General features: G+C 41.4%; 1 protein-coding gene across 1 annotated transcript in view; it reads right to left on the minus strand.

Annotated features, from left to right (window-relative positions):
• Nucleotides 1-9,889: 9,889 nt before the first annotated feature.
• The window catches only part of EBF1 (EBF transcription factor 1), a 389,084-nt gene continuing 383,254 nt past the window's right edge, over nucleotides 9,890-15,719 (minus strand). Inside the window, 1 exon segment of the mRNA XM_047728952.1 lies at nucleotides 9,890-13,073. Coding sequence (XP_047584908.1) covers nucleotides 13,042-13,073 — 32 coding nt within the window. The 3' untranslated portion in view covers nucleotides 9,890-13,041.

A 15,719-nucleotide genomic window follows, 5' to 3' on the forward strand; every position in this document is an offset into this window, starting at 1 on the left:
CCTGCGTGTTTCTGGGACTGCACTTGCTGGTTTCTTCATTCTGCTGGACACCTCCAGGATAATGTGATCAATGGCATGAGTTCTCTGGCTGTTCCCGCTGCCCACAAATCAAGCTCTTAATAGCCCAATAAAATCATGAGATTCGGGATAAAAAAGTGATTGCATTGCTCAGATACTAATGAGGCACATATATCTGAGACAACTGACTGAAGTCTATGGAAAGAAGGTCTCGGTACAACATGCAAGGTCGCTAATTTACAAAGATATGGAGCATTCCAGATAAGAGAATGTCACGCACATTTACTTCGAAGAGATGTGTTTAAAATAGCCTGCTTTTCCTTACATATTTTCCCGTGAAATATTGGGACACCAAAGGAGTCGGTACAGGCAAGATGGCTGTGATTCTCCCATTAGGGTCCTTCTGTCTACCAGGGCATAGCCAAATATGGTACCAAGGTGGCAAGCCAAGGGCCTCCACTGTGTTCCTAGAGTGTGTTGTGCAGTCGATAATAAATAACTCCTAAGTTGTGTGATTACATAATGATAGCCACATTCATTCACCTGTCTATCAAAGGAGCCATATTTGAGTTTGAGCTCCTATCCCCTGGGCCCATGAAGCATTAGCCCGGAGTCTTTAAAATTCCCAGCAACCCTGGGCTAAGTGCACTGGGGTGGAATGTAGTCCCTTTTGCTTAGTAATCCATTAGCTAATGGGTGTGAGCCCGTCAGTTTTCTATTTATTCCTTAAACCATTAAGGTTCACCTGCTGTGCGTGAGACTACACTTGACAAAGAAGAGTGATAGTTGAAATAAAATAAATATCAAGCCTTACGAGATCTGATGGGTATTGTTTAAAATATAACGGGCTTCACGGAAAGGTAAAGGTGAACCAACTATTAGAAGTTGACACATGGCATCCTGGGCATTGGGAAACCAATGAGTCCATTATGTTGCAGTCCACAGGCGCTCACTTGTGGAAAGCGAGTTATTTGAGAACTGTCTTCCAAGCGCTCCCCAACATTTGTCAGCAATGTCTACCTGAGTCTCTCAGAAGCCACTCGATAAATTTCTTGGTCAACATTTTAATGGCTTCCTTTTACTCCTTAAATATAAATAATATCCCAAATGGAATCTAAGCTTGTGAGAATGATGGGCTCTTTGAGAGGAAAAGGAACTTTAAGTCAAAGCACATCGATTCATGACTGCTATGAGCCAAGAACAGTTCTAGGCACTCAGATATGGCAATAAATAAAAATATTCACAAATAAACACGTAAAGGAGATAACTCCAGAAAGAAAAGGGGGCTCTGAAGTAATTAGGGGCAACTGGATGGCTCAGACAGTTGTGTCTGACTCTTGGTTTCAGCTCAAGTCATGATCTCAGGGTCATGAGATCCAGCCCCAAGTTGGGCTCTGCACTGAGTGTGGAACCTGCTTGGGATTCTCTCTCTCCCTTTGCCTCCCCACCCCCTTCTCTCTCTCTCTCTCCCTCCTTCTATCTCTTAAAAAAAAAAAAAGTAGTGAGTGGTGGTGTCAGAGAAGATGACTAAAAGGATCTGCTTTAATTGGATATTCAAGGTCAGTTAGGTTCATATTGTCCAAGTTCTATCCAAGAACAGGAGTTGCTAAGTCAACTGTTGGCCACAATAATGCTGCCAGACCTAACTCATCCTGAGCAAGACATGGCCTTCCCTCACATCATATCCATTAACACCCCACCAGTCAAAGCAAGTCACGTGGCCAGCCCAACATCAATGGGTTGGGAAACTTCACTCCATCCACATTCTGCTTCCTTGAAGTAGATTCTTAGAGAACAGTTTTCTACAACTCCTGGCTCTCCCTTCTGGGGAAGTTTTCTTTTCTTTTTACTCTTTAGTCATTTCTAAAAGGACAAGGCAAGGATTTCTTCCTTTCAGCAACTAGACAACATTCTCAGTCTGCTTCCTGCCTATAGAAATTTCAATAACTCAGATACTTTTTTAAATCTCTAGCAGCCACAGTCTCTTCTAATTCAGGATGGCTACATAATTGCCAATACAACTGTCTCAAAAACTCAGTGGGTTGGTTATGTATTTAATTCCAGTAAGTTCCATGCACTGAGGCCATACTTGTAATTCTTTTCAAAAATCCCATTCTCTTTAGAGTTAACTGTGGTTCTTAATTTGGGCACCTCAAGCTTGTGTATGATCTTTCTAGGAGCCTTTTGTACAGCTAAAGGATCTACTTAATCTTTTCAGAGGTCTTAACAAAGGTTGTGATGGCCACACTCTTGATTTATATGATGCTCCTGGACTTTATCTTAATGGCCATTTTCTTGGCCTTTTCCTTCAGGCTTTATTTTACTTTGAGGATATTTTACTGGATGGAGTACAGAGATGAAAAACAGTATCATTTTCTACACAGCATATCCCCAATTTTCTGAGTTCTCTGTATTTTCTCTCAGTTGTGTGTGCAAACCAGAACATTCCTTTTTGAGTTCATCTCTTTTGTGTAGTACCTTATTGAATGTGGTTACCTACAGCCAGTTCAGCCTTTTACCTTTCCATATCCGTATCTCCTCAGGCACCCCTGAGTTCAAGAAGTGCACATCTACTTTTCTAGATTATAATAGGTACTACTTTAATTGCATGTTTTATTCAGTGTTTCACCATCGCTGATACTGTCAGGGTGGTTGGTGTCGCTGCTTCAGGCCATGGGGCAGTGCAGTTCAGCTGTAGTCAGGGTGGGCTGGTCTAGACCCACACGTGTGGACACTTCAGACATGGGCTGAAGCTTCAACAGCTTCCTGGGGAAGTTCTTGTAACAACGAATCTGGGGAGTGTGAGAACCACGGGATACTCTCTACTTCCCAGTCACATCTATGGCCTCCCTTTCTCATGTCAGCTCATGCTCCATGGACCACGGTAAGCCACATGACCCTGTTCAACATCAGTACGATGAGGAGGTATAAAACACCCTGCCTCGGGGGCTTGGGGGGCTCTTCTGAACATGTAATCACATGTTTGCTTATTATTATTATAATTTACTTTTGTTTTTATGCTGAGTTATTGTCCAGTGCCTTTTATACAGAGTTCTGAGAATGACACATACTAGCCACTTAGATTTTTGAATGAGTGAGTAAAGAAGGGAGAAGTGGTTTCAAGAGTTTTCTTGTTCTGAATTCAAATAGGCACCTAAGAGTCCATTCTGTAACTTTGCTAACCATATCAAAATTTCACCCAATCACATTTCACCTAAACCTGTAACAGTTCAATTTTTTTTAAATATGAAAAGGGCATAGCAGGATCCCCCAATAAGAAATGATCTATGGATGCGAACATAGAAGAAATATTTCTTTACTCTTGTTCCTTGTGTGCAAATGTGACCCACCTTTCACCTTTATCCTCTCCCATCCTGAGCAGCCGTGCCAAGCCCTTACCCTGCAGATTCATTGCCAGAGTTTGCTTCCTTAGGCATGTGACAATATTCAGAATACTTCTTCTTCTTTCTTGTCTGGAGCTCACTGGTACCTTTCCTGGTACTAAAGTATAATGAGGAGAAATGATTTGGGGGATAACTCTTGTTTTGATTGTGCTTATGACAAGCATCAGTCACACATCATCTTTGGTTTGATATGGGAGCTGTTGGAAATGTGTTCTTTTGTTAAAGGAGGAACCCTTTCTTTGAGGGTGACCCTATGGATGCAGGGATACTATATAGTTAGCTTGTGAGAAGTGAGAAAGACTTGCAGGAATTTTATTTTTTTTAGACAAGGATGTCCATTATAATGTTACATATAGTATCAAGAAATAAGAACCTAATGTCTATCAAGTTGAGATCAGTTAGAGGTAGTATGATATATCCATCTATGTATGTCTCTATCTGTCTGTCAACACACATGTACATGCCCACCCTGGAATCACAATTGCTAATATTGACAGACTAGCTAATATGCCAGGCACTGAATGATAACTCATGATGGAGCTTATTTTATTCACATCATCTTCTTAGTATCTTTTAAGAGAAATACTCCTATTGTTACTTCTTTTTTAAAGGATGAGAAACTAATGATTGGAGAATGTGAATGATTTTTTTGAAGTCAGTCTCTACTGATTATTTTCAGTCTCTACTGATTATTGGGTTAATACGTCCCATGGACCTACTGACCATTAAGTCCATATATGTCAAGGTCCGGTGGGGACCACTGTCCTCATACAAAGTTGGTGAATAACTCATTTTTAATTGAGGATAATGACACCAACATTACATGATCATTGAGAATTAAACAAATTCCTATAAAGTTACTAGAATATCACATCCTGTAGAAGTAGGCCCCCAACAAGGGAATGACAACTGCCATTAGTACTATTTCCCCGTTAAGTTTTATCCTCTCTTCTAGGTTCACCTTAAATGTAATTAAGCAAATTGGCATCTTCCTGGACATGGGAGTGAGTCATAATATTCTGTATCTGTAGGAAAAATAATGGGGGCTGAATGTGGGCCTTTTCGGTTGAACATTTTGGGCTGTGGGTGTCTCTAGGGCATCAAGGGTGGGGTAGGGACAATCTCGATGATCTCTGATCTTCCATCTGGTGGCAGCTGCTGGGTTGAAGGGAAGCTGACCATGTCCCTAGAATTCCATGCAAGAAACTCCTAGGGCAGATGGGAGTCAGGGCATAGAGGAGAGGTCTATCTGGAAGGGTATGGAATGGCTCTGCTTGAAGAGCAGCCAGGGAACCAAGCGCTGAGGAGTGTTGCATAGACAGAGATGAAGGAAACAATGTTAGAACACATTTAAAAAGGAAATGAGAAAAGAAGAAGAGAAACTAAGAGGGAGGAGCATTCTGAGGGCAAGAATTAAAAGTATTAGTCCTCTGGTCTATTGTGGTCTGTTACCTTCACTTAGAACGCTCTCTCCTCTCTACTCCCAGTTCTTCCTTGCTAACTCCTGCTCCATCAGATCTGCTCTCAAGCATGAGCAGAATGCTGCTTCTTGCTGTATGCGCTTCTGGCTTTCTATTCTTGCTTCTCCAAATGTAACAGGTCAAACATTCACAAGGAAGTATTTATGGGCTCTCCCCTCCCACAGCCTGCCAAAGGGAATTACATTTGGCTAGCCCAATCTCTACCCTTTCCCCATCTTCCCTGAAGAGAAAAGATTTTCTTGCGGGGGGGGGGGGGGAAATACTTCACTGAAAACAATGCAATGAGAGAGATGGGGAAAGAGAGAAGGAAAAAAGAAGAATCATGCAAACTCAGAATAGGTTTTTTGTCAGATCCGAGTAAGGTGAGGAGTAAGGAAAAGGAGACTAGAAGAAAGAGTACTTTAGTAGGTATTACTATGGAGTTTACATTTAGATTGCTTTCTAATGGCCTTTAAAGGATTTAAATTTTTAAAAAATCCATGTGGAATTTAAGAGACAAAACAGAGAATCATAGAGAAAGAGAGGGAAAAAATAAAATAAGAAGAAATCAGAGAGGGAGACAAACCATAAGAGAATCTTAACTATATAGGGAACAAGCTGAAGGTTGCTGGAGGGGAGCTGGGTGGGGGATGGGGTAACTGGGTGACAGGCTTTAAGGAGGGCACGTGATATGATGAGCACTGGGGGTCATGTGCAACTGATGAAATATTGAACTCTACCTCTGAAACTAATGATGTACTATATGTTGGCTAATTGAATTTGAATAAAATAAGTTTAAAAAAAATCCAATCTCTTTCTACCTAAATGTGGGTGTTGAAGTGGGCTTGAATGTGTGCAGAGCCATATTCTCTCTCTGATATATTAGGGTTATAGTAACATTTATCACAATGTGAAATTATATGTTTGTGTGATTATTTGATTCATAGTAATGAAAGAAGGAAATGTGTCTATTTAAGACAGTCACACCCCAACCCTTTGCACAATGCCTGACAGAAAGAGGGCCCTCATTAAGAATATCTGGACTAAACAATGCGTTAGAGAAAGCCAAGGCTATTGCCTGGTTCCAATTCCCTTTCCCTTACATTCCCTTCATTTTATGGCCTCTACTATCCTTGCCAGGATCCTACCCAGATCTGTGCTATTGAACAAATGAACTTCACTGGGACTCCCTCCTTTCTGTTGACATTTTGTCCACTCCTTTCTGGAGTCCTAGATTCTCCTTATAGCATAATTCCCTGTACAGGGTATTTCCTGCAGAAAGCTGACCTCAGACCTCTGGTTCATTCCAGGGTTCGGAACTTTCATTCATTCTTAATATAGAATGTGGAAATTCTACAACCGGTGGGAAAAAAGTATGCCAAGTAGATAAAATCAGTCCCACTGCAGCATAACTCTCCAGAGAGAAGAGATAAAACTGCTTGATGCTTAAGTTAAAAAAAAAAAGTAACAAAATATTTCCAGTTCCAGAAACTGAATTTCATTCCTAATGTAAATATAGAAGCCTCTGGAGAAGATCATAGTTGGGACAGAGAAGGAAAGCAAAGGGAACAGTAGGAAGGGATTTCATGATCCAGCTCTGCAGTGTCATAGCAAAGAAACCACCCGAGACATCACCCATGTCTTTAATAGTAGTGACTCCCTTCAGAAAACGGAGTTTGATTTTGACTTCTTCCTCTTCCTCAACCCCCACATTGCAAATGTTGCCAAATCCTGGTGGTTCTCTCTCCCTAAGTCCTTCTCTATTTTTTTTTAAATGATTGAGTATACTTGACATATAACATTGTGTACGTTTAAATTTCACAGTGTGCAATGGGTTGGTTTGCTACACTTATCTATTGAAATATAAGATTACTATCAGAGTGTTAGTTAATAGGGCCATGGTGACTCATAATTACCATCTCATTTTGTAAGGAGAACAAATAAAATCTACTCTCTTGGAAACTTTGAAGTATAGTCTACTTGACTATAATCACAATGTCAAATATTTCTAATCCTATCTATTTTCTTCCTTTAACCCTCCTAGTCCAAGCTATTCATTTTTTTTGCCTGGAACATTGCTCTGGCCGGATAGGTCTTCTCCATTTTCCTGTTGCCTTTCTTCAGTTCATTCTCTATGTGGCAGTGAGAATAATACTTCAAAAATATACGCTTGATCTGTTGTGTACAATGTCTATGACTCCACGCTACTCACAGTGACAGTAAAAGTCTGTTGTCATGTAGATAACAAGAGAGTAGAGACGAAGAAGGAAAGACAATGGGCTTGGAGGACTCCCGTCAGGAGACTTGCTATGAAAGGGAGCAGGAAGACAGCAGATTGAAACCACAGTGAGGTCAAATAGTTTTTTTCTTTCTCTTAAAATGTGATCATATTGTAGGTTGCTAAGAAAGTACTACTGAAGAAGGGGAAATTGTTGACTTTGGAAAGAGAGGGTAATAATTCCAGGAGCCACATTCTTGAGATGGTGAGTGATGGGAAGCGTGCTAGGGTAAGCATAGCCTTGAGCATGATATGTTGGAAAGATTTTACTTCTTTAGAAGTCTACGTAAAAGTGAATTCGCTATGAGGATCTCTCTGCAAGGCAAAAGGAGATTGAAAAAAAAAATGTATACATTTTTACACTGAATGTGGCCTCTGTAGAGTATAGGGATTTTTTTCACAATTACATATTCCACTTTCCCATATCCTCATTCCTTTCCATTGACCTTAGGTACTTTTTTTCGCATATAGCCAGCTCCAAAGGCATTGACCATGGCCTTCCATGCCCTACTTTCCGTTATCTGCTTGGAGAGTTCCTATTCACACCACTCAGGCATTCCCTCTTTGCAGTGTTCCTTGATCTCCATGGAGAGGGCAGATCACTCTGACCCTCAAATCAGGCTGTGTAAACATCTCCTTTAGCAACTTGTCTTTTGGCCAGAAGCCCCAAACTAACATTCTAGAGGCTCATGGATTTTGTTTGCCCAATGCAGTGTTTTTAAAACACTATTTTTGGATGAGAGGACAGCATTTACAAAAATGAAAATTTCACACCAAAAAAAAAAATCCAATAATATATATAGCATTCTTGAAAAATGAAAGATGGGCAACACTAGGTCCAAATTCCCATATGGGAGCAACTGCCTAGAGCAAGCGAGGTGCTCCCTATCTGATTGCACCCAAGCCCACCCCCTCTGGCTTTATTAGCATAGCTCCCGTGGACAAACACAAGGCTGTGAATTTACGCGCCATGCTGAGCCGAGGCTTGGGCCCAATGGGCAGGAATTGTGATCGGTTTCCCTGGGCATCCTACCATCTAGTACAACGCTAAGCACACAGTAGGTGCTTGGGCTGTGTTCTGAGTTGAATTTCCCATGTTTCGCAGGGTCACCTTGCACAACCTTGTGCTCCCCTCACACGGCCTTTCTGTTTCCGAATGCAGGTATCCAGCCCCAAAACTCAGATTCGTATCCCTGCCTTCATCCCCGCTGCCTGAGACGCCCACCCCAGCTGGTTACAGAATCCTTCACGTCTCTGCTCAAATGTCACTGTCTCTGGAAATCTTCCCCAGCCCTTCAGGTTAAATCAGATACCACTGTAATATCCTTCCAGAGCAGTCTACACTCTCCCTCACTGCCGTTGTGGGGTTGCTGGTATTTACTGGCTTGGTTGCTTCACATTGGCTTGCTCTACTCAACTCTAAGTCCCATGGGGGCAAGCCCAGCGTCCCGGCGCTCACTGTGGAATCCGCCACCCCTCCCTCAGTGGCCGGGTGCTCAGTAAACCTTCAAGGTGTGCGTGAATGAATGAACAAACGCTTCTGGGAAATAGGCCTTAAGGAAAGTGGAGGCCAGTGGGAAGACCTGTGGGTGGCGGCTGTTTTCCGTGGGGTGCTGTGGCAGTCATGTGTCACTTGAAACTTCCTAAACTGTCTTGAGTATAGACTTGTCTAGTCGGAGGCTGTGAGCACCCTGAGGGCAGGTGGCCCTTATTCATTTGTTGGATTATCTGCTTCTAATACAGGGACGGGCATCTACTACTCAATTCCAGAAATGTGTATTGAATGACCAAACTAATGAGCGTAGACTCTCTTTTTAATAAAGTGATGATAGTTTCTTTGCTTATTAACTTACTCATGCTGCTCTTTCATTACTTCAGATTGGGCTGTGTTCCAGAGCCAAAGTGTATCAACAATGGCCACCACAAATGATCCAGACGGTGGCTGTGTGATGCCCTGTTAGTTCTGGTCATCAAGTTTCTGTGGTCCCTGGCCTATTTGCTAAGTTTCTGAAGCAATTTACAAGCATCGTTAACCTTACCATTGAAGGAACTTAACTTACCATTGAAGGAAGCATTGAAGGAACAATTGGAAAGTCTTATGATGATGACAGAACTTAAAGTGAAATCATTTTACAAGAGAAGGTACCTACTGGGTGTCCGTGGGATGTTTGACTCCAGATACAGTTGGTTTTATCCAACAGGGAGAGTGCCTTCTCCACAAAGGATCTAAAACTATAGATCATGGAAGATTCAGAGTTCACACATGCCTCCTCATCAATGAGCCAGGGCACATAACTAATTGACCGTGGGCTCACTGGGACTAATTAGCAGCTGTATGTGAAGAGCTTGGTTCAGACTTGTAGCACAGAGGATGGCATTCTAGAATGGCCAGATCCCGGACTCACAATTCAGTCACCGCAGGGGGATCGCTCTGCTTGGCTGGTGAAATGGTTGGGGCTCTTGGCTCCTCTGTGGGCCAGTGCACACAGGTGCGCATCCATATGCTGCCGGCAGAGGGCAGCAGTACGCTGTGCGTGTGCGGTTTGCATCCCAGGTTGGCAAATCCCCAAGGATTTACAAAGAAAGAGAGTGGGTGTCCCAGGACTACCCAGATTTCTTTTCTCTGGGTGTCAACACTGGTCTGAGTAATTGCAAACACAGACCTTCTACATATGTTGGACTTTGGCTCATCTGAAATTCTGAAATGAATACACAACTAGAAGCTGCCATCACAGACAGGAAGTAACTTTAATTAAATATTGTGAAAGTTGAAAAGTTTTTACAGCTTGAATTTTTGCAAAAAAAAAATTATAACAATCTCTACAGTAGTTAGGTTCTCTAACAATTGAACTGTACAGTGTGTGTCTATTCAAAAAGTTTGATAAGAAGGTGAAAGGTTAGTAGATTCAGAGATGACTTTGTTAAGCTGCATCCTAGTACAATGTGAGGCCAGGGCATGTCAGGCAATCCAGTCATCCAGAAGCTGTATTTTTCCCCCAAAACTGAAATCTTAATTCTCTGTTTCATTTTCTTCTTAAAGCCATATTCTGTATTTAGGGGAACATCTTTTACTTGTAGAAGTTTTGTGTAGAAGAAAGAGGGTCAGAGGGCCAGAACATCTTTTCATCTAATCAATATAAATAGAGGCGACAGAACACAAATTCTACATATTTTAAAGGCTCTTTGGACTTTTCAGAAAAGTTCTAACCACTCTACATGGCTGACAGACGGGTGGCGTTTATTGTCAGGGTCTGAGCCGGACTCCTCGCCGGCTGACCATTCCTTCACAAACAGTTAAGGGGCTCACCAGACAAAATATGGCTTTAAATTGTATACATCTTCAGGCCAGCGCTTACCACACGAATTCAGACAACCTTTCTGAGTACCGAGAAGCAACGCGTCCACCTTGCTTACATTTTCCAGTTTTTTTTTATTATTATTAATCATCATTATTATTATTTCTCACCTTGAAAAATCAGCCTTCCTCCCCTCCCTTCCCTCCCACAACTCCCCTCCCCACCCGCCCCAACCCATAAAAATCGCACTCTGACAGTCTAGTGAAAACCATTGCAAAATCCATATGGGGGCATGCACAGTTGCAGCATTGTTGTAAATTTCTTGCTCTACTAGAAAAAGTTACATTGTCTTAAGGTAACAAAACAGTTCTTTTGTGCTTTTCCATTTCTTTGTTTTTTTTTTTTCTTTTTTCTTTTTTTTTCTTAGAATGTGAGTGATGATTGACAGTTCTGGTGCACAGTTACAATGTACAAGTGAAATGAATATGTTTTGCATTGTTAAGGCATCCAATCTGCTGGTTTATATTTATGTGAAAGACAGAGGAAATATACAAGCAGACTTAAGAAAGAAAGTATGTTCATTGATTTCTATGAAGTTTCTCCCCCAAATTTAATGCACAAAATGCGTCACTCCAAAGGGAGAGATTCCATGCATATTAATAGGGTATTTTTTTTTGTAAGCTTCCAAAGCAAAGGATACATTTATTTTTTAATCTACAGAACTAAATGCTACAAGAATAATATGCTACTATTTTTTTTTTTTGCCGTATATTGGAAAAAACTTCTTAACTTACAAATAATACAAAAATAAACAATGGCTTTTGGGTGGAAATAAAAAAAATTGAAGCATGGTTTAAAACAAAACTAAAAATAACTATAAATGAAATGTTTAAAAATCACATTGAAACAGCTAATACAACTGTAGGTGACCAAACAAATACGCACTTTTCACATAGCAAACATACACAATAAAATAAACTGGGAGTGGGAGGAAAAGGAAGAAGGGGAAAGCAATGTACAAATTCCAAAGATAAATACATTATTTATATGGATATTTTACAAAATCCCCTTTAAAACAAAAAGCCTTTTAATTAACTTTGCAAGTATGTGCAAGCTAAAGGTAATGAGCTTTTTTTTTCTTTGCAAAATATGCAGTAAAATCTTTTTGTGATATTGAAAAACTGTCTTAAGACATTAAAATGTATAAATAGAACAAGGACTTTGGCAAAAATCACAAAAAATCTACAGTATTTATAACTACATACAAAAACACAACAGCAAAGGAAAAAATATCAGGCAAATGCATCCTCAGAGCTTTGCTGCTTCTTTGATATTTATTCTTACTTTTAAGAACACTTCCCAGATAGTGAGAGCAAAAAATTCCATAGAACAGAAAACTACATGTCGGAGCTCTCAACCTTCTTCTCCTTTCTCCCAGTTTCCCTTTTACTCTTAATTCCAAAGCACTTAACCTGTCGCTCTAATCTATTATGTTACAAACGGTAAGGGTCACCAATAGAGGCGCGTTATCTCAAACAGGAAATCTGAGCCTCCTGCCATGTTGCTTTTGTCAACTTTTGGAGGATTGGTATGAAGTCAGCATTTAGGATGAGTACACGCTACAACTTGCAAATGGCGGTGTGAATGTGGGATTTTGGCTTGGTAACTGGAGGGCAGAATGTGGAACTCTGTGTCTGGACCCTGTTCCATGAAGTCTCCTAGGAGATTCACACACAGTATGTGTGCCATCAAGCTCTCGAGAGGCCACTGGCTTCAGAAGAAGTTGACACAAGTGAAAGAGAGAATGATATCGGGTTTAAATATGCAGTTTTAACAATCTGTCTAGAGGCACTGGATTTTGGAGTAGAAGGGGGAAATGTGATCACTTACATCACTTTTTAACTTTCCAGGCTGCATTTATTTACACAGTTACTTAAGACAACAATACAAAAGAGATAAATAAGCTTGCACTGCTAAGGGATGGCATGTTAAGTTAGATATTGAAAATGCACTGTCTGAGCTAACTACCATTTGATATGCTTTAAGGCGCAAAAGCCGACCCTTAGTTTTCTAAAAAATCTAACTGGCATTCCTATTCTGTCCCATACAAGCTTTTTTTTTTTTTTTTCTTTTTTTCCTTTTTTTTCTTTTTTGACTTTTTTGTAAATATCACCACTTCATTCTCCCTTTACACAGCTTTAAAAACATCATAAATTAAAACATGGAGTCTTATTTATAGTGTCCCTTGTATACAGCTTTACGGTTTATAAAAGACAAATGATTGCAGAGTTAAGCTTAAAAAAAAAAAAGAGAAAGAAAAAGTGGATTTGCTTTTATCAACACAGAATAAATATATCCCCCCAATACTTGGGAGGTACAATTTTTAACCAACACTCTGCACTTGCAGATCCCTTCCAACTTCAGTATTTGCAAGGTCGGTGATATTGTTTGTTTAAAAATCTGCAGTTACTGTGATTCCTCTTAAAAAGGCCTGAGTTAAAAGTTCCACTCGGGGACTTGTATCAGATTACTCTCTGTAGCAGAATCCAACCTCTTCATTAATAAAATTCTTCAAGGCAATGCTTTCACATGGGAGGAACAATCATGCCAGATATCGCTGTGGAAAGAGAAGACAAAAGTCAATGGTTTTGCATCCAAACTTCTCACTGAGGGGGGAAAAAAAAGATGGGAAAAAACACCCACACACCACTATGTTGCTTGACTATTAGTCACAAATGGGCTCTCATCTGCCCTGGAGTGAGTTTTTGTTATAAAATGTACATGTACTTTATTAAGAATGCTAATCTATCAGTCTGTGTGTGTGTGTTTAACAGAACAGAAGAGGCTAAACATCCTCCAAGTCTGATTTCAATTTTGAAACGTAACTGGAAAGTTGCATAGCTTGAATACCGCTGGGAAAGTTGCGGCCCCAAACCTTGCAGAATAGTGAGAATTTTCAATTTGTCACTCTTTTTTTCCCCCTCCCCTTCACTTCCAGAATATAAAGTTGAAAAAAAAAAAAGAAAGAAAAGAAAAAAGAAATGAAACCGGTTCATCCCAACTGCCAGCGAGTTCTACAGAAAAAAAAAAATCCATGGCTCGGTGTTTGTGTGTGCATGAAGTCGGTGTACTGAGGCAGCAAGCTGAATGCCTTCATTTCAGTCGTCATGCCCGGGAGAAGCAAGGGTCAGCCACCGCAGACCTTATTTCGAAGGGGGCAAATGAAGCTGGGAGAAAGTATGGGGGAGAAGGGGAAGGCAGGTTTGCATGGAACTGCAGGGTGTCCCCTATACTATGGCTTCACTCAAGATTCTAGAATGGTCTGACCACGTTCCTAGAAAATTACAGCCCAGGAAAGCTGGGGTAAGATCCTGGGGTAATCAAGAAATCTTTCAAAGTGTTCCGAGTTCGGAGGCCGCACGCAGTGGTATTTAGAAAAGCAGGGAATCTGATAGGCCAGCCTTCTACCTCTGGCTTTCCTGCTTTCTAAATAGGCTGCCCGCCCTTCCCCACCCCCTCACCCCCCCTAGGTAGTTACTTGTTTCTTTGAGCCTCTGCCTCCTCAGCTAGAAAATGCAGTTCAGGATGTTTGTAAGAGCAGTGACATTTTTAGGGTTGTTGGGAGAGTTAAATAAAATAACCTATGTGAAGTGCTTGGCCCAGAGTCAGTTCCCAGTAAAGACCTCATAGAGGTTAGCTGCTGTTACGTTTAATCCATCCCTTCTGCTGTTAAACTGGCTGTGTGACCTCATGGTAGTGGTTTGACATCTCTGGGCTGTGTTTCCTCTCTATCAAATAGGCATCACCTCCCACAGCATACTTCACATAATGAGCATGAGGAATGGAGGGATGTCTGTGAGAAAGTTAAGATGGTTTGGCATTTGAATTATATGGAGGGAAGAGCCATGCGTCCATTAATAGCAAGAGGCAGCGATCTTTGCTTCCAAAGAGGAGAGAGAAAGTCTGTGCTTTCTCCTCATTGTTAATTCTAAATTTAAACTGATGTTCTTGTCAGTGATGACTGACACTAGGAAGTGGCCCTCTTCGTGTCCCAACTCTCATGTCTGGAAGAATGTGCCTGTTTTTAAGCAAACCCCAACTATCACAAACCTGTTGCCCACATAGAGAGGCTAGGTGAGGCCCTGAGCCCCACAGCCTCTGGTTTCCCCTCCCCCACCCCCAAAATTTTAATTCAATTAAAAAAATGTATTTTGCCAAACACTTTTTCCGTTAATTTTTAAACCCATCTGTATTCACAGGGAAATTTAATCCACATGTTTCTGATTCATGTACACGTAAATCATCCAAATGTTGTTTTGCAAGAGCCGTTTTGCAGTCCAAAAGCTCCTGGAGTCTTTTTCGTAAGCCCTCATAAGCCATTTTTCTTAGAAACAGGAAGTGTCTCTTGCCAAATGCAGACCAACTTAAACCCCCAAAGATTTGGGATCAGTTGGAAAAGCAGTCCCCCTAAGATTCAAGTGAGCCCTAGATCTGACTAAAACGAGGAGCTCAGACTTTTAACCCAAGCCTTAACAGGAGAATTCAAGATGCTGCAGCCCCAGAGGCAAGGGGGTTGAGTGGGGGCAGGGGGGAAGGGGTCTCTGCACAGTGACAGCTCTGCATGGCTCTGCCTCCCTAAGATCTTTCATCTAGGCCGGAGGTGGGTCAGGGTACCCTTATGGAAGACAGGCCTTTTTGCGGGAGTTCTAAAGCTCTGGCAAGAGAACCAAGTCCTAGTTTTGCCCTCCACCCAAACCCACTTTGTGAGTGTGGCATTAAAGGCAACCCCCATGGTCCAGCCAGGCAGCTCAGGCTGCATCCGCAGGATGCAAAACGGAGAACTGACAAACTTCCTGCTAATTTGGTCAGTGGGACAGGCCAACATTTATTAATTGGGGCCTGAAAACATCAGGTTTTTTTGTTTAATTCTGGATGGCCAGGAAAAAAAAAAAATCTAGCAGTGTATTGTACCTGAATCATGTGCTTGATTAATTAGATTAAACCTCCACTTGGGTCCCGTTAAAAGTTATAAAGCAAAGCTAACTGATGTGCTAGTCCATAGCTAACAGCGCTTCTTAATCTGGAATATAGGGGTCACAAATTCCAATGCCCCTAGAGCGCGGACTGGGAACGTAAGTGAGCAAAGTGCACCAATAGGGATGGAGGGGCCTCTGCCAAGGGCATGGCAAGCCTCCTCTGGAGGGGGCTCCCCCAGAGCCGCTGTGCAGAAATGCCTGCTCACAACCACCAGCTCTTCTGAATT

This window comes from Lutra lutra, chromosome 5, assembly GCF_902655055.1.
Source record: "Lutra lutra chromosome 5, mLutLut1.2, whole genome shotgun sequence".
NCBI classification, from domain to species: Eukaryota; Metazoa; Chordata; class Mammalia; order Carnivora; family Mustelidae; genus Lutra; species Lutra lutra.